This window comes from Microcebus murinus, chromosome 25 (assembly GCF_040939455.1).
Source record: "Microcebus murinus isolate Inina chromosome 25, M.murinus_Inina_mat1.0, whole genome shotgun sequence".
In the NCBI taxonomy this organism is placed as follows: domain Eukaryota; kingdom Metazoa; phylum Chordata; class Mammalia; order Primates; family Cheirogaleidae; genus Microcebus; species Microcebus murinus.
This window is the reverse complement of record NC_134128.1, coordinates 13,641,041-13,664,783: the sequence shown is the minus strand read 5'-3', so window position 1 is coordinate 13,664,783 and position 23,743 is coordinate 13,641,041. Positions and strand designations below refer to the sequence as shown.

The window sequence follows — 23,743 nt, the reverse complement described above, 5'->3', positions numbered from 1 at the left end:
CTGTCACCCCTGGCAACATGTAGGAGGGCTCTCTGGTTAACAGGAAATGTGAAAGTAGTGGTTCTATCAACCCCCAAAGTTTTGATCCTGCAGAGTGCAGAATATACTTGCACTGTAATATTCGAATGGAGCTTTCTAAGAGCTTCCCCTTGGAAGGCATTTAGAATAGGGGGTCACACACTTTTTCTATAAAAGGCCAGACAGTAAATATTTTTGTTTTGTGGAGACATAAATCTCTGTTGCAATGACTCAACTCTGCCGTTGTAGAGCAAAAGCACTCACAGACAATTTGCCACCAGATGGGCATGGCCGGGCTCCAGCGGAACTTTATTTAGGGATGCTTTTGCATGAATTTCATACCATTTTCATGTCTTAGGAGATAGTCTTCCTCTTTTGGTTCTTTATTCCTTCCATCTTTATTGAGGTGTAACTGATGAATATAAATTTTATAGAAAGTATATGATCTGATGTCTTGATGTATGTAATAAGCTATTAACATATCATCACCTCACAGTTATCATTCTCTTTTCTTCTTTTCTTTTTTGGTGGTGAGAACACTTAGAATCTACCCTCTTAGTAAATTTCAAGTATGCAATACAATATTGATGAGTATCACCACCACTCTAAGTTAGATCTACAGAACATATTCACCCTGCGTAACTGAAACTTTGTATCTCTAGGCCAACATCTTCCCATTTCTCCTCCTCCTCCTTTTGTGTTTTTCTCCGATCATTTAAAAATGTAAATGCTATTCCTAGCTTTCAGGCCACAGGTGGGCAGCTCTGCTTTAGATGAAAAATTCTTGATGGATTCACAAGTTGCTATTTCTGGCTGTTAAACAATGTGGAATTGACAATTGTTTTGATGTCTCTAAAAATGTCAAGTATTAACTGATTTGAAGTGATTACCATAATCATAAATAGCAACTTATTAGTAAACTGTATTATGTTCTTAAGATGTGTTTGATGTATTCCTAAATTTTTTCCTGATTTGATAATACTGTCTGCAGAATTTTTTTTATTTAACTTAAATATTTAAATTTCTACTTAGACAAAATTATTGACTAAATATGATAGTCACGAAGACCTTATGAAATATGTTTTTCTTTTTTTTTTTTTTTTTTTTTTTAAGACAGAGTCTCTCTTTGTTGCCCTGGCTAGAGTGAGTGCCGTGGCGTCAGCCTAGCTCACAGCAACCTCAAACTCCTGGGCTCAAGCGATCCTCCTGCCTCAGCCTCCCGAGTAGCTGGGACTACAGGCATGCGCCACCATGCCCGGCTAATTTTTTCTATATATTTTTAGTTGGCCAATTAATTTCTTTCTATTTGTAGTAGAGACGGGGTCTCGCTCTTGCTCAGGCTGGTTTCGAACTCCTGACCTCGAGCGATCCTCCCGCCTCGGCCTCCCAGAGTGCTAGGATTACAGGCGTGAGCCACCTCGCCCGGCCTTGAAATATGTTTTTCTATTGAGTTTAGTAAGTTAAAAAGACTTGTGGTTTCTTTGGAATGTCCATCTAATCTTGAAGTTTTCAGAAAGCATATTTTAATTCACTTGATTCTTTTTGAATTACTATCCACACGCTGGCTTTTCTCTGTGCACATGCAATCTGTTACAGCCAGGAATTTGGCAGTTGTGTTTTTCACAGTAGATACTAAGTTAAAAAGACCATTTAAATGGAAATAGATCAACTACACAATGAAGCTACGCAATGAAAAACAGCTCAATGTATCCTGGGGATTTTTTTCCAGACAGGAAACAAGAGAATCGGATAACTTATATTTCAAAGGCTTCATAACAATGCACATTTCTTTGTTTTCACTGAGTTCTATATTGTATGAGTTTCCTGTTGCTGCTATAACAAATTAGCACAAGCACTACACATTTATTCTCTTATACTTCTGGTGGTCAGAAGTCCAAAACCAGTTTCTCTGGGCTCAAGCCAGGGTGTTGGCAGGGCTGATTCCTTCTGGAGGCTCAGAAGGGAGAATCCTTTTCCTTGCTTTCTGCAGTTTCCAGAATTCCGGAATTCCTTGGCCTCTTTCCCCACTGTCAAAGAGCATCACTCCAATCTCTGCTCCTGTCCTCACAATGCCATCCCTGCTGATTCTGTCCCTTCTCACAAGGACCATTGCAATGACAGTGGCCTACCCAGATAATCCAGGAACACCCCCTGCCTCAAGGTTCTTAATCACATCTGCAAAGTCCCTTTACCAGATAAGATAATATTCACAGGGTCCAGGGGTCAGGAGATGGTTCAGTCTGCTACACATTTCAAAAAAATGTCTTTAAATAAACTTTTGGACCAGGCGTGGTAGCTCACACCTGTAATCCTAGCACTTTGGGAGTCTGAGGCAGGAGGATCACTTAAGCCCAGGAGTTTGAGACCAGCCTGGGCAATATAGTGAGACCCCACCTCTACAAAAAATTTAAAAAATTAGCCGGGTGTGGTGGTGCATGCCTGTAGTCCAAGCTACTCAGGAGGCTGAGGCAGGAGGATCATTTGAGCCCAGGAGTTTGAGGTTGCTGTGAGCTATGATGACACCACTGCACTCTAGTCCTCCCAACAGAGCAAGACCCAGTCTCCAAAAATAATTCATTTGTGAACTATATATTCATTTGTGAACTATATACAAAATACACGAACAAGAGCAAGGATGCCATATGCTTACAGCACATATCACCTACACATGAATCTCTAGAGAAAGCTTCATCCTATTAGGAGCATGAGCTTTTATACCTCTGGCTCTACTCATCCATATGCAAATATATTCATTCAAAAAAGAGAAGGCAGGAAGGAGGAGGAAAATATAAACAGCAGGGTGGGAGTTCTAGGACAGAGAGAAATCCAATATAAGTATTTTTCTCTCTAAAAAAGAGCTCAAAGCATCATCCTTTTAGTAAACATATATATTAATACTGCAGTAAGCATATATATTAATACTGCAGTAAGCATATATATTAATACTGCAATAAGCATATATATTAATACTACAGTAAGCATATATATTAATACTGCAGTAAGCATATATATTAATACTACAGTAAGCATATATATTAATACTGCAATAAGCATATATATTAATGCTGCAGTAAGCATATATATTAATACTGCAGTCCCTAATCCTCAGGCTGCAGACTGGTACCAGTCCAGGACTTGTTAAAAACCAGGCTGCACAGCAGGAGGTGAATGGTGGGAAAAAAATGGATGAAGCTTCATCTGTATTTACAGCCGCTCCCATCACTCGCATCACCGCATAAGCTCCGCCTCCTGTCAGATCAGCAGCTGCATTAGATACTCAGGAGCACGAACCCTGCTGTAAACTGTGAGTGTGAGGAATCCAGGTTGCCTCCTCCTTATGCGAATCTATGTCTGAAGATCTGAGATGGAGCTGAGGCGGGGATGCCAGCGCTGGGGAGTGTCTGCAAATACCGATTATCATTAGCAGAGAGGTTTGTCTGCACGATATATGTAGTGCGCTTGAATCATCCCAAACCATCCTCTCCCCGCCTCCCCCAACGTGCAAAAAATCGTCTTCCATGAAATTGGTCCCTGGTGCCAAAAAGGCTGGGGGCTACTATATTAATACATATAAAAGTAAAGGTAAATTTTATGTATATATAGTCATCTTAAGTACAGATGTTATATCAGAATATCTTAAACTTCTGGCTTTTAAAAACATATAAGTTATCTCATCTGATTCGACCATGCAACAGACATTTTAGTTGGATACTTAGCATCATGCCAAGAACTGTTCTTGATCACAGGGATCCAAAGATAAATGAGCCTCCTCGAGGGCACAGGAGGTAACCAGGAACTGCACAGCTGTGACCGGCCACACCCCTAGGACCAGCACAACAAGTACAACGAACGTGCTGTGTGCAGTGCAGTGGGGAGACCCGCGTTTACTTACTGAACACTTGGGGTGCACTTGCTATGTTCTAGGTGCTGCACTGAGCTTCACACAAATATTAATTCATTTACTCTTGTGATGATTAATTTTGTGTGTCAACATGGCTAAAGGCCACAGTCCCCAAATATTTGCTGGGGAGGCATTTTTTTTTAGGTGACATGAACATTTCAATCAGTAGGCTCTGAGTATAGCAGATCACCCTTCGTGGTACCTATTTTCTAGGTACCTTTGAAAAGATGAATTGATACAAAAAATATCTCCCAGTTGTCTTTATGCATGACCTTGAAAACTGACATTTGTTACTTGAAAACTGATGTTTTAGTATTACAAAAGTATTACTAAAATATTGCTGAAATATCAGTTACTTGAAAACTGATATTTTAGCATTACAAAAGTATTACTAAAATATTGCTGAAATATCAGTTACTTGAAAACTGATATTTTAGTTACTTGAAAACTGATATTTTCAAAGCTTGACTTTCAGGGGCCGGGGCAGCAGGGTGGAGTTGGAACCCCCTTGCTATCAAAATCCTCGGCACGAGCACGTGTTCCGACCCTGCTGCCCTGAGTGGAAACTGTTGAAACTGACTTAGAAACGCCTTTTAAAAGTTTTATACTTTTGTATATTTTGTAACCCAACGATTCCATTTTCTCCCCGGGGAAATAATCATGGCTATGCATAAAGATTTAGCTACAAAGGTTATTTGTTAAAGCATTGGTTAGAATAGTAACATTTTCTTTTCTGATTGTAGAACTGAATTATCATCTATCTATAGAATGGGACACTACCTACTCATTAAAATTGCTCCTGCAGAATAATAATGTTACGGAGAGATGTTCATGCTATACTCATGATTTAAAAGCATGTTATAAGAACAGTACCGAGCGCATAATCCCATTTTTGCCAAACACGTTTTATGGAAGGCAACCTCTAAGATGGCCCAAAATGACCCCCCCCACATCTTGGAAAGATGGAAAGAAATGGTGGCATGCCCCCCACATGGAAAGAAATGGTGGCATGCTGCTTTTGAGATTATAAAAGATGATGACTTCCATTCTGGGCCCTTGGGCTTTTGAATTTTTATCTTGTTTTTCATTTTCTCTTAGATCACTTGCTCAGGGGAAAGCAAGCTGCAATATTATTAGAAGGTCTACAGAGAGGCCCACCTGAACCTTCTGGCCAAGAGCCGTGGAGGAACCAAGGCCTGCCCCAAACCATGCAAGGAGTGTGGAAGAGAGCTTGCTAGCCCCGGCTGAACCTGGCTTGCGATGACCTGGGCCTAGGCTGACAGCTTGATGGCCACCTTACAAGAGACCCTGAGCCCCACCCACCCAGCTCAGTCACACCTGGATGTCTAACCCCCAGAAACCAAGCCGACAGGAGACTGCATTGCTGTTTTAAGCTGCCAAGTTTGAGGGTAATTTGTTACGCAGCAATCAACGACGAATACATACGTGCATAGTGAAATGACCAGAAGGACAGAGTTCAAAATAGACTAGTGGTTTTCTCTAGGTGGTGGGATTTATGGCTGACTTTTATTTTCTTTGTTTTGTACAACGTTGGCAAATATCATTTTTTCCTTTTCCAGAAAGCAGAAAAAGAAAACCGCACGACCAAGAGCAATCATAGGAGCTTCTGAAGCATAAAAGCATAAGGGAGAGCCCCTTTTAGCTCTGATAGCCCTTAAAGATTCAAGTATAGTAGCTGAAATGTGCAAAACAAAAGCAAAAAAACAACAACAAAAATGAAGTCCAAGAGAAGGCCTGAACGCACAGTGGGGGTGGCTCTGCCCACTCGTAACCACGCAGTGTGCCGTGAGCAGCAGCCTTCACCAACTTTAAGGAAAGAAGATTTGCAAAAGCTTCTTAGAAGGAAACCGAACAGCAGTGAAGTCATCTGACAGCCAGTGGTCTGCACAGAACTCGCGCTTACCCAGCTTCTGGTCAAACCGCCACGCCGCGACATAGGCATTGTGCCTCAGGCTGCTCTGTGTGGCCAGGGGCACGGTGACATAGATGGGACCATCCACCAGCACCGGCGTTCCATTACCGCTGAGCAGGTGGACGCTGACAGCTGTGACCGGGGTCAGGTCGTGCCTGCTGCTGTTTCCTAGAACGAAGAGGCATTCTCTGTCACACGCACAAAGTACCCACACCGGGCTACCGTGACCAGATTGTCGCCGCTGCCGGTTACTGAGCACAGCACCTCCTACAGGCCAGGAACTGCGTGAAGCACTTTAGATATATCATCTGCACCACAACCCAATAAAGGCAGGTAAAACTCCCATTTTACACAGAAACAGGCTCACAGTAATGGTAGCTGCCTAAAGGCATGTGCCAATTAGTGGTCAAGGTCAAGTCTGCCAATTCCAATTACATTATTGTGCTTCGCTTTCAAAAGGGAAGGACTTCTCTATAATGGGAGATGAAAGTGTACGTGGAAATCACTGAAAATAACTTCCACACTAAGTGAGCCCCAGCGCACGTGTTAATTACTTGGCAGATTACCACGTGAAACCAAATGTTTTAGAGTAGAGATTGCTTTTTTTTTTTTTTCTAAATAGTAAATTTTTTCAAGGACTGCTTCATTCTGCTCAAAAGTATCCTATTGAAACTTGGACTTGAAATATTTATGAGTTATTTTAGTTGCCATTGTTATTTTGGTCTGTTTAAAAGGAATTTAATATATCAATTATTTTCCATTAGAGGCCTTTTGTCCAAGCCAAAGCTTTAATGACTGTCTACAGATAAATTAGACAATGCTTATGAGAGCGATATTTATGCACTTAAGCAATCCATTTCAGATCTTTCTCCAGTGAAATGCTGTATCACACAAAAGGTATTCTGCCATAATTTTACATCTTTCCTTGAACGGCATGACAAAAACACAGTGCTAAAAAAACGTAAGCTATATTAGAACACAATCTATAGGATTTCCTATTCAGCTACTTACATACTTACCTACCAACCTACTTGAACTAATGCAAACCTCCAATTTGGACTAAGTTTAAACATTGAAAGCAAACCTAGTGAATTTCAGAGTCAACAATGAGTTACAGTTAAATCTCCATAGAGCAATTTCTACACAGCTAAGAACATTGTTACCTTTTAACATTCACACCCCTCTCTGTTTTTCAATGAAGGGAAAGGCACAGGAAGGGACATTTCATTGAAAGGTCTAAGTTGTAATCATAGATTCAAGTTCTGAAATCCTTTAGTTTGGCCATTTCATTTTAGGGTAAAGAAAATCCACACCCAGTATTTACTGTACTTCTGGTCAATGTATCTTGTGGATCCAGACATAAACAGGCCGGGTGTGGTGGATCATGCCTGTAATCCCAGCACTCTGGGAGGCCGAGGCAGGAGGATCACTTGAGCTCAGGAAAAATTAGCCAGGTATGGCTAATTAGTAGCTAAATAGTAAAAATTAGGTGGGTATGGTGGTGTGTGCCTGTAGTCTCAGCTACTTGGGAGGCTGGGACAGGAGGATCACTTGAGCCCAGGAGTTTTGAGGTTGCTGTGAGCTAGGCTGATGCCACGGCACTCTAACCAGGGAAACAGAGCGAATCTCTGTCTCCAAAAAACTAAAAAAGACAGAGAGAAAGACATGAAGAGACAGGAACATGCCAATTGCTTAAAGGAGATGCAGCAGCAAAGCCAGGAGTACAAGGTGACACTCTGGCTTCTGTTAGAACCCCTCAGTGAGACAGAACTTAGAGCTACAGAGACATTAAGTAACTTATTAGACTGCATAAACAACTCAGAGGTGATGATTTCCATTAGGAGTGCTGTTTTCTCCCATCCTACTTAGGCAGGATGCTTCAATAGGGCGGCAGCAGGTAGTTAGAGTACAAAAGCCCTAGAAATGGAATCTTCCTTCCCACAATCCTGCACATTCTGGCCCAGGAAGGTGAGTTTCCAGTACCAGATCGGCCACTAACTGCCTGCACAGCCTCTGGCAAGTGACTTCACTCCTCTGGGGTCTGTATTTCTCATCCTCAAAACTAAGGAGGGTGGGGGTAGATGTCTTTCTGAGACTGTGGAAAGAATTATGCTTGGCTGGAAACATGTAGGAGTATGTACGGCATTGCAGAGTTGGGCATATTAATGGGAAACAATATGCATTAGGTTCATGTAATGTCATGTTCCTTTAGAAGTTCTGTAGCTGTTGGTAAGACACTGGGGACAATTACATCTGCTTTCTGGAAGCTTCTCTCCTTCCTCTGGGCTCCTGGAAGCTTCTGTCCTTCCTCTGGGCTCCGTTAAATGCCTGTTCCTCCTCTGTACCTTCCCAACAACTCTCCCTTTACCCTCTCGCATTCTTTAACCTGCAACGATTCGTACTTTGAAGGATTACATTATTTTCCTTCCATTCTTCGTCACGAGACTTCAGTTCTGCACAAAATACCAAGGTCTATATCTAACGAGGCTTTCCTTCCTGTTCCATCTGGAAGTTGCCTGGCTCCCGTTACGTCCGGATCAAGACAGGCGTCAGGCAAGAGCAGGGGGACGAGGGAGAAAGACCGCTGGGCCGCAGGAGGGGACGAGCCACACCGTCTTGTGCCTGCCGCGTGGTCACTCGCATCACGAGAGGTCCCGCTCAGCTCACACCTAGGGTTCTGTGTGGCTTTGCATTCTAGTACCAACCTTTTGGGATTGCAAGAAAACTTTGCACCTTAATCATGTTGTTGACACCTCTCTGCATCTTCCTGGGGTTGTCAGCGTAAGTCATGTTTTCAAAACCCCTTGGGAGTGTCACAGAACAGCTGTGCTTTCTTAGCAACATGGGGAAAACAGCATGATGCTTTTTGGCCTGCACGTGAGGAGGGCGTCCCTCTGCAATGCCAGGAAGCTACGGAGCAGACGGACCGAGAAAAGAAGGGAGGAAGTGGCTGAAATCTCCACGTGGCTGCCTTTCTCTCCTTGCAACTCTGGATCGTCCCCCTCTAAACTGGATACCACAGCCTTTAAGACAATACAAGGAAAACCTCCTAGGGGGACCCTTTCCTTCCCCTTGGCAGCCCCCCCTCTGTTTCTGCCACCTTCAGTGAACTCCAACCACGACCTGTCATCTCACAAAGACACATCCAGGCCAGACTCTCCCTCTAGGCTGAAATCACTTAGATGCAAAATCTCTGAAATCTCTTAGATCTCTTAGATGAAACCTTTTATGAAACAGGAGGCAAGTAACTGGGAGAAAGACAAACTGACGCTGGAGACAGGTGCCGAGCTGGTGAACCAATGGGGTGTCTACACTCTGGGGAGCCCACGCCCCAGACCCCAGGGGTACATGCAGAGTACTCTGGGCTGGACCCCTTCCCTGCTCAGTCTCTGATATGCTCTGATCCTTTCTAGGTCAATCTGTCAGTGGAAGAGAAGTTTAACGTCACCTTCCAAAGACCTTCTCTCTCCTCTCTGAAATAACGGAACGATTTTCAAATAAAACAAACCCCTCTAAAATCAATAGTCCTATGTCTTTGTGTTCTTCTTGCTCCAGTCTTCTCAGGTTGCATGACTTACTCCAGAGCTATTGGAAGTGGGGCACAGAAAAAATTAATGAGCTCGGAGGATGGAGGTTGTCCCTCCAAGTTAGGGTTTTTATCGGTCTTGCTGCATTTTGTCCGGGAGACTGGATGGAGGTTGTAATATTTTGAATGGGACTTCTTCATGCTCCCTGGGAAGACACTTTCCTCCCAGGCCTGCACAGTTCAGGTAAAAGTCAGTATTTTTTCCCCAATAACGTTCACTTAAGGTGACTACTATGCATCTGTCTGTTGACAAATCACTAACACATTAATCACAACACCAGCACACAAAAATAATAAGAAGAAACGTTTCAGAAAATGGTACCAAGGAAGGGAGAAATGGGAGTCGAAAATCACAAGGTCACCTTCACATGTAAACAGAAACTTACTAACACGCTACAAAAGGGATCAGACGTTTCAGGTTTAAAACCTTTTTCAGCATAACTGGTTTACGTGCAGTATTGGAAAATTAACCGAAATTCAATAAAAGTGTCCCTAGGAAATGCAGTAACTTGCCTTGCAGGATTGAACCCAGAACAGCTTCAGATTTTGCATTTTTAAGCTGTGACTAAAGTGTGGGAGAAAAGAGGAGGGGGGAAGACAAAAAAAATAATTGAGGACCCTAGAATCCTGGCACCTTTTCCACCAGGACGACTGGGGCCACCCTAGCGCGGAGGGTGGAACGTCGCATGGGAATGGGGGTGCAGGCTCACGTCTCCAGCCCTTCTCTGATAAGGAAATGATTACGTATTTTCCGGCTGGTGGCTTTGGGTGTCTCTGATCTTTGAGCTGCATGTGTCATGTCAGAACGGTGAGAATGACGGAGATGATTTAGAGACCTGCCGGAAGAGGATTCCAGAGCCACTTCAAAGCCTGGCCGCTTTGAAGGCAGGGAGGGCAGGCACAGAGAGAGAAACCACGTGAGCAAAGTTGGAAGGCCGTGGGTGGCAGAAAGTAGTGCTCCCCATCCAGAGTGCTCCCCATCCAGAGTGCTCCCCATCCAGAGTGCTCCCCATCCAGAGTGCTCCCCATCCCGAGTGCTCCCTGTGCCTGTGGGGTGGGATGGAGGTGTAGGGCCACCCTGTCCCTCCTGGCTACAGTGCATGATGGGTGGGGTCGTGGGTCTCTGCCGGGCCAGCCACTCCCCCAACCGCACATTCCAGGAGCACATGGGACAAGGCAGAGGGCAGAGGCCAAAAACCCACAAATCTGATCTTATGCTTTGTAAAAAAAAAAAAAAAATGTTGCAATCTCGACTATAAGAACCTCTCTGAATTGAATATGCTTAGTCCTCCAAAGGAGAGCCCAGAGAAGGTGCTCGGGGAAATTGGTAAAAGCAGAAAGGTTCAAGGAGATCAAAGCATCAACTGCGGTTCTGCCTGGGTGCAGACTTGAGTCCCTAAACGCACTGACGTAGGGCAGCGCAGTGGACCTGAGCCTGCAGAAACAGTTCTCCTTTTGCAACTTTGCTGCCGTTCTCGCATGTAATGCGAACGCTCTCAGCCATAGCTGAAATCCATGCATAACGATTAAAACACCGAAGCTCCCCCACCTGAGAAAGAGAAGAGACTCAAATTACCTGTTCCATTCCCGTCTAATCCTCGCAAATAAGGAAAACTGTCCACCTCTTGCGGGGAGCTGGCGGCCGTGAGAAAGGCGGTCAGGTCACTGTAGCTGGTGTTCTCTGGCAGCCGCAGGGCCCTTCTCTGGAAATGGACTCGGGGCTGCGGCCGGGCACCTGCAGAGACGAACCTCTGAGTTACCTCCCCAAGGAGCAGTTTCTGTTTTTAGAAAATGCAAAACCAGGAAGTGCGGGCTCTCGGGTTTCAGCACGCCTCCCCACCCCGGCCCTTCCCACCCAGCTCCCCACCCCCCTCCACCCACCCCCCTCCACGCAGGACACGGCGATGTGACAGCATGCTATTATGGCGGAGGAATAATAGCCCATTGTCACATTTGTTTTGACACAGGATCACAGGATGTTATTTGGGTTTTTAACAAAAAGCTTTTTCCAAGTTCTAATTGTCGAGCAGCCTTTTCGCTGCCTGTGGATTGGGGTGACGTTTTTTTTGGGAAAGTCCGAGTAACTGAACTGAGTAGGTGACAATTAGTCTCTTTACACAAACAATGTGAGAGGCGCTCTGTGATACTGCTACAGCCCCATCCTTAATCTCCCTGGTGACCTCGGGCTTAATGCCACAGACCAAAGGGAAGCAGAGCAAGGGGATTAAACGTGTAGACTTGAAAAGGACCGTAAATAAGAACCCACCAGCCACGAGCCCTTTCCTTTCTGCAGAACCTGCCACTGGGCATCCAGTCTATTCCGGAGGGGCGATTCCTACTTGTGACAGATTATGTCGCAGATTTTACGACAAGACTTTTGAAATGATGCAAAATGACGCTCCTCCACCAAACTCCTTTGTGCACAAGGGTGGGTTTAGCCAAGAGGCCCCCCGCCCACCCCCACTGCCTCCACAGTGTTTGTGCTGTCATCTGCAGTTTAACTTTGCCCCCAGATGTTGTTTTCATGGTCAAACCTGAACGTGTTCTTACCTAAGGCTACAGGGACAGTCACAAGACGTAAAGGTGCTGCGTAATGTTGCACAAACCCAGCAAAAACATTAAGACAGAAATCGTAGATCCCATCCCAGGCTTGAGACAGTCCCCGTTGCGCTTGTACTTGGCCGAAGGTGCCTCCTCCCCAGCCCACAGCTGTCCTGGTGCGACAGTCCTGCCCCAGAGCCGGTGGCCTTTATAGCCACTCTTGGGTTCCTTTTAACCCTGGATCAGAGAACTTATAAGGGGAGAATAAGCCTGTGCAGACATGTTCTAGAATAAGGGGAGTTTCAGAGCTCAAAGAGTCAAGTCGTCCAGGTCTCTCTTGCTACAGCCAAGGAAGCCCAAAGGACGTACACAGACTTATGTCTGGGGCAGGCCGTCCTGGCTATGAACCGACTGCCATCCACCTGCTAAAAGTCACCGGCAAGGCTTGTCCAGGGCCTGTCCACTCTGTGAAACACGAGGCCCGGGTTTGGAGCCTGCAAGAGCAGGTGCCCGAAGTCATGATGGTCCCATCTACCTCTGGTCACCTCTGCTGAAACTAACCGGACACAGGCGTCAGTCTGGTTCCAGACCATTGATGCCCTTTCTTTACCCCTAACAACCCCAGGGTGACGCACTCGCCTCTGGGCATCAGTATCTTTGTCATTCTTTTTCTCTGCCCTTTTCCTTCAGTTTGACGGAATACTGACGTCTCATTCCTGCCACCTCCTCATCTGCAGAGAGCTCCCCATGAGTGCCTTGTACCCCGCGGGGAGCCCCCCGTTTCCAGCCCCTGTCCCCAGCGTGGCCACGCATGCCCCTGGCTTCCTTTGGTCTCCTGTCCTCTGAGATTGAAAGTCAATGTCAGGCCTGTCTTTTCTCACCCTCACCCCCGACGACATAACGACACTCGTTGCTTCTATTATTATTTTTCTCAATGATCGGGAAGTGCACGTCCTCTGCCTGGTGTTACTCAGTGAACACCCCTCTGCAAGGGCCTGGGTTTCCCACCGTGGAAAAGCACAGAACTCTGCGAAAACCAAGAAAAGAAGGGCGCGTCTGAATGTGACAGGGGGAAGCCGGAGCTTGTGTTCGGGAGGGACAAGGCAGAAAGCAGAATCGGGGCTGGTTACCCCAGAATGAGGGTAGGGTCCATGCACCCTTGGGCCTCAGGAAGAGCCCCTTGTGCAACACACAGGGGCTGCAGACTGACAAGGGGTGGCTTGTGGGGAACCCAGGACACGCAGTTGCGGGGACTGACCTGGGACCCAGAGAGCCACAAGCCCAGGCTGCTCTCCCCGTTCTCGGGGCTCCCATGTCTCACCCTGACCCTCCCCCATGTCCCTCTACCTGTTCGTTCCCTAGCAGTGCAAGCGTTTCATGCATTTCCCTCGGACTTAACAATCCCCTCCTTCTCCCCAACACCCAGTTCTGATTCCAAGTCGCCACCATCATGTTCCCTATTATCTCGCTCAAGTGCCAAGACTGGCCAGTCTTCCCTTACCCACATTTCTTGCATCATCTTTCCCTCCCTCTCCGCATCCAGCAGCCTACGTGACCTTATATCACCCCCTGTCTCGACTGTCAGGGAAGTCTCCTAAATGACCCCTCTGCTTCAGTCTTTCCCCTTCCTGCTTTTCATCCACCCACACCTTGACTGTTCTAAGACACCACGGTGACCATGCCCATGCCCTGCCCGGACACCGTCGGTGGATCTCTACCGCTTACCGAAGTAACAATGATGACGAGAACAACAACAAAAATGCGTAGACCACGGTAGACCCAGACTGCTACAGCTACATCTCTCCTCTAAGGGAGAGGTGTACATCAGCACTTTACAATTTTCAAAGTTCCTATATTCGCTACTTAACACACACAACCACCCTGTGAAGAAGGAACTGTCTTCACTCCAGCTAGATCATCGTTCCTCAGCCTCAGCACACTCTTTGCATTTTGGGCCAGGAGATTCTTTGCCGGGGTGAGGGCTGCCCTGTGCCTTGTAGCATGCTCGACTGCATCCCTGCCCTCTCCCCACTAGGTGTCAGTAGCAGCCCCCAAGCTGTGACACCCAGACCATCTCCAGACGCAGCTAAAGGTCCCTGGGGGATAAAAATCACGCCCCCCCCCCTTAATGGGGACCCACTGCACTGTCCATTCGGAGCAACCCCACGGCAATCCAAACAACACATTCCGAGCATCCTCTCCATAGTGGGTACCGGGTAGGCGAAGGGAAAAGGAAAAAGCTGTTATTTTTCTGGAACTCAAGAGTAGACAAGGCATTTCTCTCTGCCTCTTTCTGTCTCTGTCTCTCTCCGCCTCAGTCTCTCTCTGTCTCTCTCTCGACCCATCAGATGAACGAATATGCTTAAAAAGATGCCAACACTCGGTTTCCGCAGGGCAGGATGAAGACGTCCAAGTCAATTTCAGAAGGTGAAGTTTAAAGAAAACCGAGGTTGCAGTGTGAGAAGGGAGGGCACTGGAGCCTGAGGTTGCAGAGGTTTTCTCTTCCCTGCCCCAGGGCTCCCTTCCACGGTGCCACTTAGGCCTCTTAAATGGATCAATGTAGATGTCAGCCATTAATCTTGGGGATAACCGGTCCTGTCTCCTTCTCCCTGAACCCCAGTCAAAGGAATCTCTTCCTAGAGCTCTTATCACCTCTTGATGAGTTTATCACATCATCCTCTTTTTCTTAAACGTTTAACTCCCTAAAACATCAATAAAAACCCTTCCTGTGGGGAAAAAAAAAAAGAGTGGAGAAGGCAGCCATGGAAATGGCTTAATTATCATAGTGTTTTATTTATTTATTTATTTATTTATTGAGACAGGGTCTTGCTCTGTCGCCCCAGCTAGAGTGCAGTGGTGTCATCACAGCTCACAGCAGCCTCTAACTCCTGGGCTCAAGCGATCCTCCTGCCTCAGCCTCCCGAGTAGCTGGGACTAGAGCCGTGAGCCATCATACCCGGACCATCATAGCGCTTTAAGTGCCAGAATAAGAGAGAAATGACAAAAGAACAAAATAAACGTCAAGAGAGTGACCCACTGCCCAGGAGAAAAGCAGTTCCCTTGGTGGCATCTGTGGGGGGCAGGCGAGGGGTGACAGCAGACATGAAAGTATGGGGGAGGGGGGAGGTCAGGTGGGCGTGGGGAGCTGAGCAAGCCCGTGGGAGCCACGTGGGGGCTGCATGGGGGCCGGGGACCGCCCAGGAGGCTGGGGAAGGGCGTGGTGAGGCCGGCTCAGGAGTCTGGCCTTGCATGTGTCTGCTGGGGTGAGTTGGTAGCAGTCATTGCTTTGTTTCCACCCAATTCTGAGAGCAGGTGGCGAATGGCCGTGGGTGGAGACTCTAGTGTCACAGCGATGGGCCAGGAGGCTGCTATGAAATGGTTCAAGGGGGACAGGATAAAGTTCCAGGTGAAGTCGGCACAGAAGCTGAAAGCTATTTTTTTGGAATAAGAAGAGACAGTGGCAGAGAGACTCAAGAGGGCTGGACCAGGTGGGGACGTAAACCTGGGGGTTGGGGGCTTCGGGAAGGACAAGGAGGGCTTAGAAGGTGCGGGGGGTCTGGGAACTCTGGCTCTGTTGAACCATTATCCTAAGACGGTTCAGGCTTTCTTTATACAACAACTGTTGACGATAACAATACAATCACTTTCCTCATTTTCAAAATGCAAGCAATGCTGACCGCTAAGGCCAATCCCACCGAAACATGCATTTACTGTGCAATGATCGGTCCGTTTGCAAACATGCTGCAGAACCCTGCCTGGTCAGATGAGAGATCCGTTTTATTGGTGTTTAGAGTCAGAATGTACACAGATGCCACACGGTCTATCTGCAGAGCAGAACGCAAGCGGGCAGTGTTTGTATTTTTAACGAAAACTCAAAGTCAACCCAAATTTACCCTCTATTTTATTTGGCTGGAAATATTTTTAAAGCAAAAACCTCAACAGAAACATGAAGTGTCCCCCTGATGAGGGCAATGGTCCCTCTTCCCTCCTCTCTCACTCTGTCCCCACCTCCTACCGATGGCCTTCATTCTTCAAAGCTTTTACTTTTGCATGATGTAAAACCAAACAAAGAGGTGTCATCTAATACCTCGTAGAATACATGCAAAGCTTCCTAACTAACTAAACTGTCTTCGTACTACCTACTGCTTTTTCTGGGACTGTCTGACACGTCACACCATCTAAGTAACACACTAAAATCCAAATGGCTTATAGCTCATGCATGTGTAAGCAGGCAGGAGTTTATTGTCTTTCTCCTCTGAATCTATTAAAAAAAAAATAACAAAAGCAACTAAACACGAGCAGTTTGAGAATAAAAATGTAGTGTATCACTTTTAAATTCAGTATTATATTTGGTTTTGTAGATGGAACAGAGCTGCATGAATTAGACAGAGGCAAAGACCTACATGTGGCTTTCCTTCCAACAAGTAGGAAAACTTGAAACTAATAAAAGGATCCATTATTATTACTGTCAGGCCTCGACTCTGCTGAGAAATGGAATCAGTACAATTCAACATTATTGAACTCATGAAGTCTGGTAAGTTAAAAAATTAACAAAATGTAATTTTCAAAAGCTGGCATGGAAATGAGATAATAAAAAGGAAGAAAGGGTGCTCAGCTGGTTTCTGGTTATATAAAGGAGGCAATGATAGAATAGACTGAATAAATTAACTGTTAACAAAAACTACTTCCTTGGTCTTATTTATAATATGATCATTCTTCTTGCTCCTTAGAGAAAGAGCTATTCAAGTAGTCAGTGTGTGTGTGTGTGTGTGTGTGTACATGCAGATACTACACTTATCTTAGCATTCACAATACAGAAGATAATTGACCACAGAGTAAGTGGTCTATATAGGAAGTGCACGAAGCAGGTGGATTTTGTGTTTGTTTACGCAGTCATTCGATGAACTACTCTCTAGGTGCCTACCATGGGGAAGACATAGGGCTGGGCCCTGGGGGTCCTGAGATGATACCAACACAGTCCTTGCCCTTCTGGTTTTTAAATTTCATTGGGAGGTAACGTGTACCACCAAATACGGTAGCAAGGGAGGTATCACAGGAAGAGCCGGACTCCCAGCTGCTACTGTCCCTTGCTGTTAAGGACATGAGGGGCTATAGGGAGATGGACCCGAGGGAATCCAAGGACTGGAGCCAGAGGGTGTCAAAGGCACATATGGTGGAACCGCCCTGGGCTCAGGGTGGCTCCTGAGTGACACGTGGCAGGAGCGTGTGGGTGTCACTCCAATGCTGTGCCATGAGTGTTGAGACCCGACTCATGTCCCGTCTGCTCCTTGCTGACCTGCTGCCAAGCATCTTTCTCTACTTACTCGTCCTCTGTGTTCTGTTCCCCCTGGTGCAACCCCAGGCCCAGCCTGCCCCTGGTGACCACTCAGCCATGATTCTTTCTTCTTCTGGGCTTCTTCTTCAAGAGCTGCTGGCCCCAGCTGATTTCTTCCAGCCAGGTCCCACTCCCTGGCCACCCCATGGACTGGTTACCCCTGAGACAGGGACCAACTCTAGACCCGAGAGCCACGGCCTGGCGGGATGGGTGGGTCACAGGACACTCGTCCCCTAGCAGCTGGGGTTGAAGGCCAGGCGGTAGATGTCTCCCGCCTCCAGTGGACATTCGGGAAAGACCCCTGGCACACGTGCTTGCAGGCTGGCCTTCCTGTCCGGGGGGCTCTGAAGATAGACCAGACGATGGAGTGGGATATCTCAGATGGAAAACAGACAAAGAAGTCCAGTTTGGCTAGAATGCAGCCTGTGAAGGAACAGAATACTTGGAAGGGACGGGGAGACCAGACCACAGAGAGAGTGCTCAGGAAGGAGACTGGATTTTATTCTACAGGCCAACGGTGGCCATCAAGGGACAGAAAGGGCTGGAACTCAGCCTGGGAAGACTCACGTGGCAGTCCAGTGCCTGGCGTGTTAGGAAGGACAGACTCGAGGCATGAAGCCCAGCTCCAGCCCCAACAGAGACCAGGAGGAACAGCCCAGGGGCTACTGCAATGGTCTGTGCAGAGACCACCAGGCCCTGACTCGGGGCCTGGGCAGCTGGAAAGAAAGCCAGCGCACACAGGCACAGGGAGGTGACCGTGCAGTGACCTGGGCTGCAAGGCCAGGCTCACAGCAACTGCACTCGACTGACAGAGTATAGAAGAAGGGAAGACAAAGGTCGCACGCAACTGCCACGTGGGCGGGTGACTGCTCACAGAGGGCACCTGCCACGATGCTGGGATCCTTCTCAAACCCCGTCTGAGTCACGAGAGGACACTGCCAGGCGTCAGGGCTGGCAGCAGAGCAGGCAGCGAGGAGGGCGCTGGGCTCGAGGTTCCAGACCCTGCAGTTTGAACCCTCGTCACAGACACCACGCCAAGGACAGCGCCGGTCCCAGGAAGAGAGAGACAGGAAGAGATTTTACATTTTCTCCTTTCGCAACTTAGTAAAGGGAAATGTGGGCACAATGGGTGTCAAAGGCGGCTGTGAAGGGGAAGCCACTGACGACCAGCACGCATGGCCCACAGGTCACGTGATGGGGGGGGGTGACGCAGGGCACCTGCCCCGTGGGAAGCCCCTTGTGCACAAACTTGGCAACCTCGCCCCTGCCTTGCCAACCAACGGTCACTTCCCCGATGACCGCAGCGGCCACCGAGGCCAGCGCCAGGGCACCGTGCAGCTGTGAGTGTGGGGAGTTGGATTTTATTCCAAGCACAATGGGAAAAGTCACTGCAGAACCGAAGGGAGGTGACTCGGTTGCTTTCGCTTGTGACGATGGCTTTGGCAAGAAAGTCAGTGGGGCGGCCAGTGAAAGAAAACCCGCGGCAGTGCTGTCTGGTGACACGGCGGTGTCCTGGACCCGTGAGGTGGCCACACAGACGGGGAGAAGAGCCTCAGCAAAACGATGCGATTGGAGGAGAGAAGACTCATCCCTGGCAGTTCCCAGAGTTTCAACTTGATCGACTTTTGCACCGTTTTCGAGACCGACAACAAAAACCAACACAGTCTCTGTGTGTACGTGTCAAACGTGAGACACCTGTTAGGCCCCCAGGTCTAGATGTCAAATTAGCAACTGGGGGAGGGGAGGCCCATCCCCAGGGGAGGGTCCGGGCTGGAGACATGGAACTGGGCGCAATCAGCATCCCCAAGGCATCAGAAGCCGGAAGTCTCAATGAGATCGAGAGAAAGGACTAGAAAGAAATGTGGGCCCAGGACAGGCACTGGAGTCCCCGAGAAGAGGTGACCAAGGGGTGGAAGAAAGAAAATCCAGGCATGATGTCGTGGCGGAGAGGGAAGGGAGTGGTGGCCGGGTGTCTCTGTTCCATTCAGGGGAGGGATCAAGGGGGGTGGAGAGGGAAATGTCCTCAGAGTTGGGACAACATAGAGGCTGTGAGTGACTCTGCCAATTGCAAAGCTAAGAAAAGAAATCCAGGAGGCTCCCGAGGCTGACGGGCACAGGACCCTGTGCGGTTCTGCTGGAAAAGGCCCAGCTCTGCTCTCCCAGAGGGGAAAAATCAAAACTCATGGCTTTTAACTGTGCAGGCGACACCCAAATCTGTATTGCTATTCCTGTGTTCTCTCCCAAACTTGAGTCAGAAATGCTGCCAGATGCTTCTACTTATCTGCTCTTCAGATACATTCTCGAAGAGCAGCGGCTGCACGCGGGGCTCCTCCTGTCACCGCATAGCTACGCGGTCACAAGAGCGTGGACGGCAGTGGCCTCGTTGCACGCGGGGCTCCTCCTGTCACCGCATAGCTACGCGGTCACACGAGCGTGGACGCAGTGGCCTCGTTGGCAAACGGCACACGGGTTTGGGTCCGTGGAGAATGATGGGTACACAGTGGGATTAAAGTAAAGAACAGAGTAAATGCAAAACGAATCTGACGGAACATTCAAAGCCAGGAAACATCCTCCTCTGGCCCGTGATTAAGATGCAATGAAACGATGCTCTCTGCACAGAATTGCGTCTCAGGTAAGCATTCCCGGTTCTAACCCCCGTCACTGAGCAAAGCGCAAGTCCCTGGAACCTTCTGTGTGAGCTTCTCTGTGGGAGCAACAGGAGCCAGAAAGGGGTGCGGTCACATGTACGGACATCGGGACACACGGGGGACAGATTAAAAAAAACAAGGGGACAGAAGCCACACTGTGTGCGGATTAAGTTTAGAGGCAGTGGCTGGACTCGGACCCAAACAAGATCCAGGGACAGTGTCTCCCTTGGTGGGAGGAGACAGAGGGTGGGAAGATCCGGGCAGCCCCTTCTTCTGTGTCATACACTTAAACCGTGGTCCCAAAGGAAATAAGACTATAGCCAAATGACAGTGAATAGACAGTATGTCCCGGCTGTGGATAAATCCATCGCCATCTCCAAATGACAATAAGCGGGTCCCATATAAGATCTTAGTGGTTGGCCCCAAAGTGACCATCAGTTTCCTTTTTAAATATTAAATATACCCAAATAACTAAGAGGATACATTTCAAATGTCTCACCATTGTAAAAGAGGCAACAGATTTGTTAATTAGGTTGATTTAATCATCCCACATTGTACACATACAACATCCCACTGTACCCCAAAAGTGTATGCAATTATGATTCATCAAGCAAAAATAATATTAATAATAATAAAAATCAAGACAACTGTTAAACATACCTTGGAATCCTGATACTATCTGGACAATATCTTCGTACACCATCAGAGTGGCGGATCGTTCTGGGAGCAGGCCAAGGCTCAGTGAGGAAAATACTGTAGGGAAAAAGCGGACATGAGGGAACTCTGGCATTTAAACCTAAATGCCCACGCTCATCTTTTGGGTACTCTGCATTCTTTGCATCCGCTGATTTCAAACCCATCAATATTATCGACTTTTTGTATGATTAGCAAAATACCTTCAAAACACCCCCATTGAAGTATTGCAATTTCTTATATAACAAACTGCTCTGTAAGAGTCATTTTGTTTGTTAGAAGTTTCTAGCAAAGTACCTGAGCCTATTCACATTCAGTATATCAAAAGCTATAATGTAAATACTATATGAGCATAGAATATACAATGTCAAGTGTCAACATTTAAGAGAGACTTTAAAAATACTTGGTTAGGTTCATGTGTGCCTCATAGTAAAAGAACATTGTCCCCAACCCTGAGAACAAATAACATGCTAGAAATTGTGCTACGTTAAACCTCTTAAGTACCTAAACTTCCAACTAAAAATTTCACAAAGCCTGCAAGTTTCTGGGTGGAACATATGAATTTAAGAGAAAAAAACAAATAAATGCATTACGGAATGACAATAATTGCTAATATTATCAAACCCCTTACTAACATGCCAGACATCATTCTAAGTGCTTTAATTGTGACATTTTATTTAAGTCTCAAAACAGCTCTATGAAGTTAATATGCCCATTTTACAGGTAAGGAAATAGGTTTATATACGAGGAAGTGACTTGCTCAATATTTAGCAGTTGATAAATGCTGGAAGCAGGATTTGAACTCTGGAATCTGCCCCCCACCGCTATGCAACATGGAAATGGGGCCCAGAGAGGCAAAGTGACTTTCTGGGGAAGTATCAGGAACTAGAAAGATCTAGTGCTGAGAATATCAATCCTTTGCCTTTGGTGCTGATGCTTAATAATGCCACAGGGGACCAGACGGGGGTGCTGGCCTGGCAGGTGACCTCTCTGTTCACTCACCCTCCACCCAGGCAGTTTCTTTAGCTGTTATTCTCTGCAAGGCCCAGGGCCAGATCCCAGGGTGCACCAGATAAATGCTGGAGGCAGCCTGTGCCTTCAAGGGTCACGCATTAGAAGGGGTCTAGACTCACAATAAATAGCTGTAGGACAAGCAGACTGTGGCAAGTACCAGGAGAAACATAAGAACACACCTTGGAGCTGCGGAAAACAGTCTGGCAGTTCCTCAAATAGTAAACAGAGAGTGATCCCACGATCCAGCCATTCCACTCCTAGTTATAACCCAACAGAACCGAGAACGTACGTTCAAACGGAAACTTCCATGAGACTATTTGTTATAGCATTATTTATAATATGTCCAATGTGAAAACGACCCAAATAAATGTCTACCAACAGATGAATGGACACAGTGTGGTACATCCATGCAGTGGAATATTATTTATCCATAAGAGGGAATGCAGTACTGACACATGCTACAACATGGATGAACCTTGAAAACATCATGCTAAGTGAAAGACGCCAGACACAAATGGTCACATCTTGTAGGATTCCCTGTACATGCACATGGAATAGGCAAATCCGGAAAGACAGAGAGGAGATGAGTGGAAGCTGAGGCCGGGAGGGGTGGGAAACAGTGTATCATTGGGCATCCGATTTTGGGGGGTGATGGAATATTCTGGAATTAGTTACTGTTGGTCCCACAGGGAAGCCAGGCCTAAAGGGAGGAACCCGAACTTTGAGAAATCCTGCATGACGTCCAAGTAAACCTTTTATCTGTGACTTTTTCACCCAATGGCGCTGGGCATTTGGTGGGCGGGAGAACAGGACAGGACTATCGTAGCAGATGCTGCCTGCAGGAAGCAGCTCAGCTCTCAACCCAGGCTAGGGCTCCCCTCCCTCCATGCTGTTCGAAATGCTGATGCCTGGGCCATCCTGCCCCACCCAGAGCTACCACGGGGCCTGCAGGCATTCACCAGGCCCCTAACACCTCCGTGTGGACCGGTATGGGGGCTCTGAGCTCTGAAGACACCTGTGATCATCTCAGAGAGGTACGTGATTCATGCGTTGTGTTCTGAAAACTCTTCTCACCTAAAATATTTGGTATGTCCATATATAAGGAGGTTGCTCTGGGAAACTGTTTCTCAAACCTCATTTCTTAAAGGGGAAAAGTGATTTCTTGCAAAGAGCCTGCAAAAGAGGTACCTCCAGGTGCTTTCCAGAGCAGAGAGCAGGGCTCATGGGACCAGTCAACCGAGTGCCCAGGGGGGTAGGAGGCAGCAGAGAGGCCATGAGTTCTTCGAGAACATCGTATTTTTACCCAACCTAGAACAGATGCTAATCAATGCCCAGAGGTTGTCTTCACACCCAAGTACATGTTTTTTTTGTTTTTTGTTTTTTTAATTTTTTAATTTTTCTAGGACAGAGTCTCACTCTGTTGCCCAGGCTAGAGTGCCGTGGCATCAGCCTAGTTCATAGCAACCTCAAACTCCTGGGCTCAAGTGATCCTCCTGCCTCAGCCTCCCGAGTAGCTGGGACTACAGGCATGCACCACCATGCCCAGCTAATATTTTTTCTCTCTATATATATATTTAACTGTCTAGCTAATTCCTTTCTATTTTTGGTAGAGTTGGCGTCTTGCTCTTGCTCAGGCTGGTCTCGAACTCCTGAGCTCAAACGATCCTCCTGCTTCGGCCTCCCAGAGTGCTAGGATTACAGGCGTGAGCCACTGCACCCAGCCCATGTTTATTTTTTCATATGCAGAGAGAAAGGAACATCTCATTCTACCTGGGAGAGGCAGGAAGACTTCTTGGAGCAGCAAACAGCCCAGCTGGGCTTTACAAATAGAAGACAAGCTTGCAGTGGACAGAGGTCAAGGAATAATGGCACAGGCACACACAGAGAAGGGAAAACACCAGACTCCTTCAGAGCATGACAAGTTGGCCAGACCACAAGATCAGGGAGGTAGAGGTGATCGGGGAAGGAGGAGTATGTCACCTCCACTCCATCCTGGGGCCAATGAAGGATTTTAGGCAGATGGATAACCTAACTGCATGCCTTCCTTGAAAGGGAAAAAAATCAACACATCCTC

General features: G+C 47.1%; 1 protein-coding gene across 1 annotated transcript in view; it reads right to left on the bottom strand.

Annotated features, from left to right (window-relative positions):
• Positions 1-23,743, bottom strand: part of FAM171A1 (family with sequence similarity 171 member A1) — a 111,276-nt gene that overhangs the window by 19,193 nt on the left and 68,340 nt on the right. The window contains exons 3-5 of the mRNA XM_020284131.2: positions 20,623-20,715; positions 11,015-11,173; positions 5,844-6,020 (exon numbers count right to left, since the gene is read on the bottom strand). Of these exons, the coding sequence (XP_020139720.2) occupies positions 5,844-6,020; positions 11,015-11,173; positions 20,623-20,715 (429 nt within the window). The remainder of the gene's footprint in view (positions 1-5,843; positions 6,021-11,014; positions 11,174-20,622; positions 20,716-23,743) is intronic.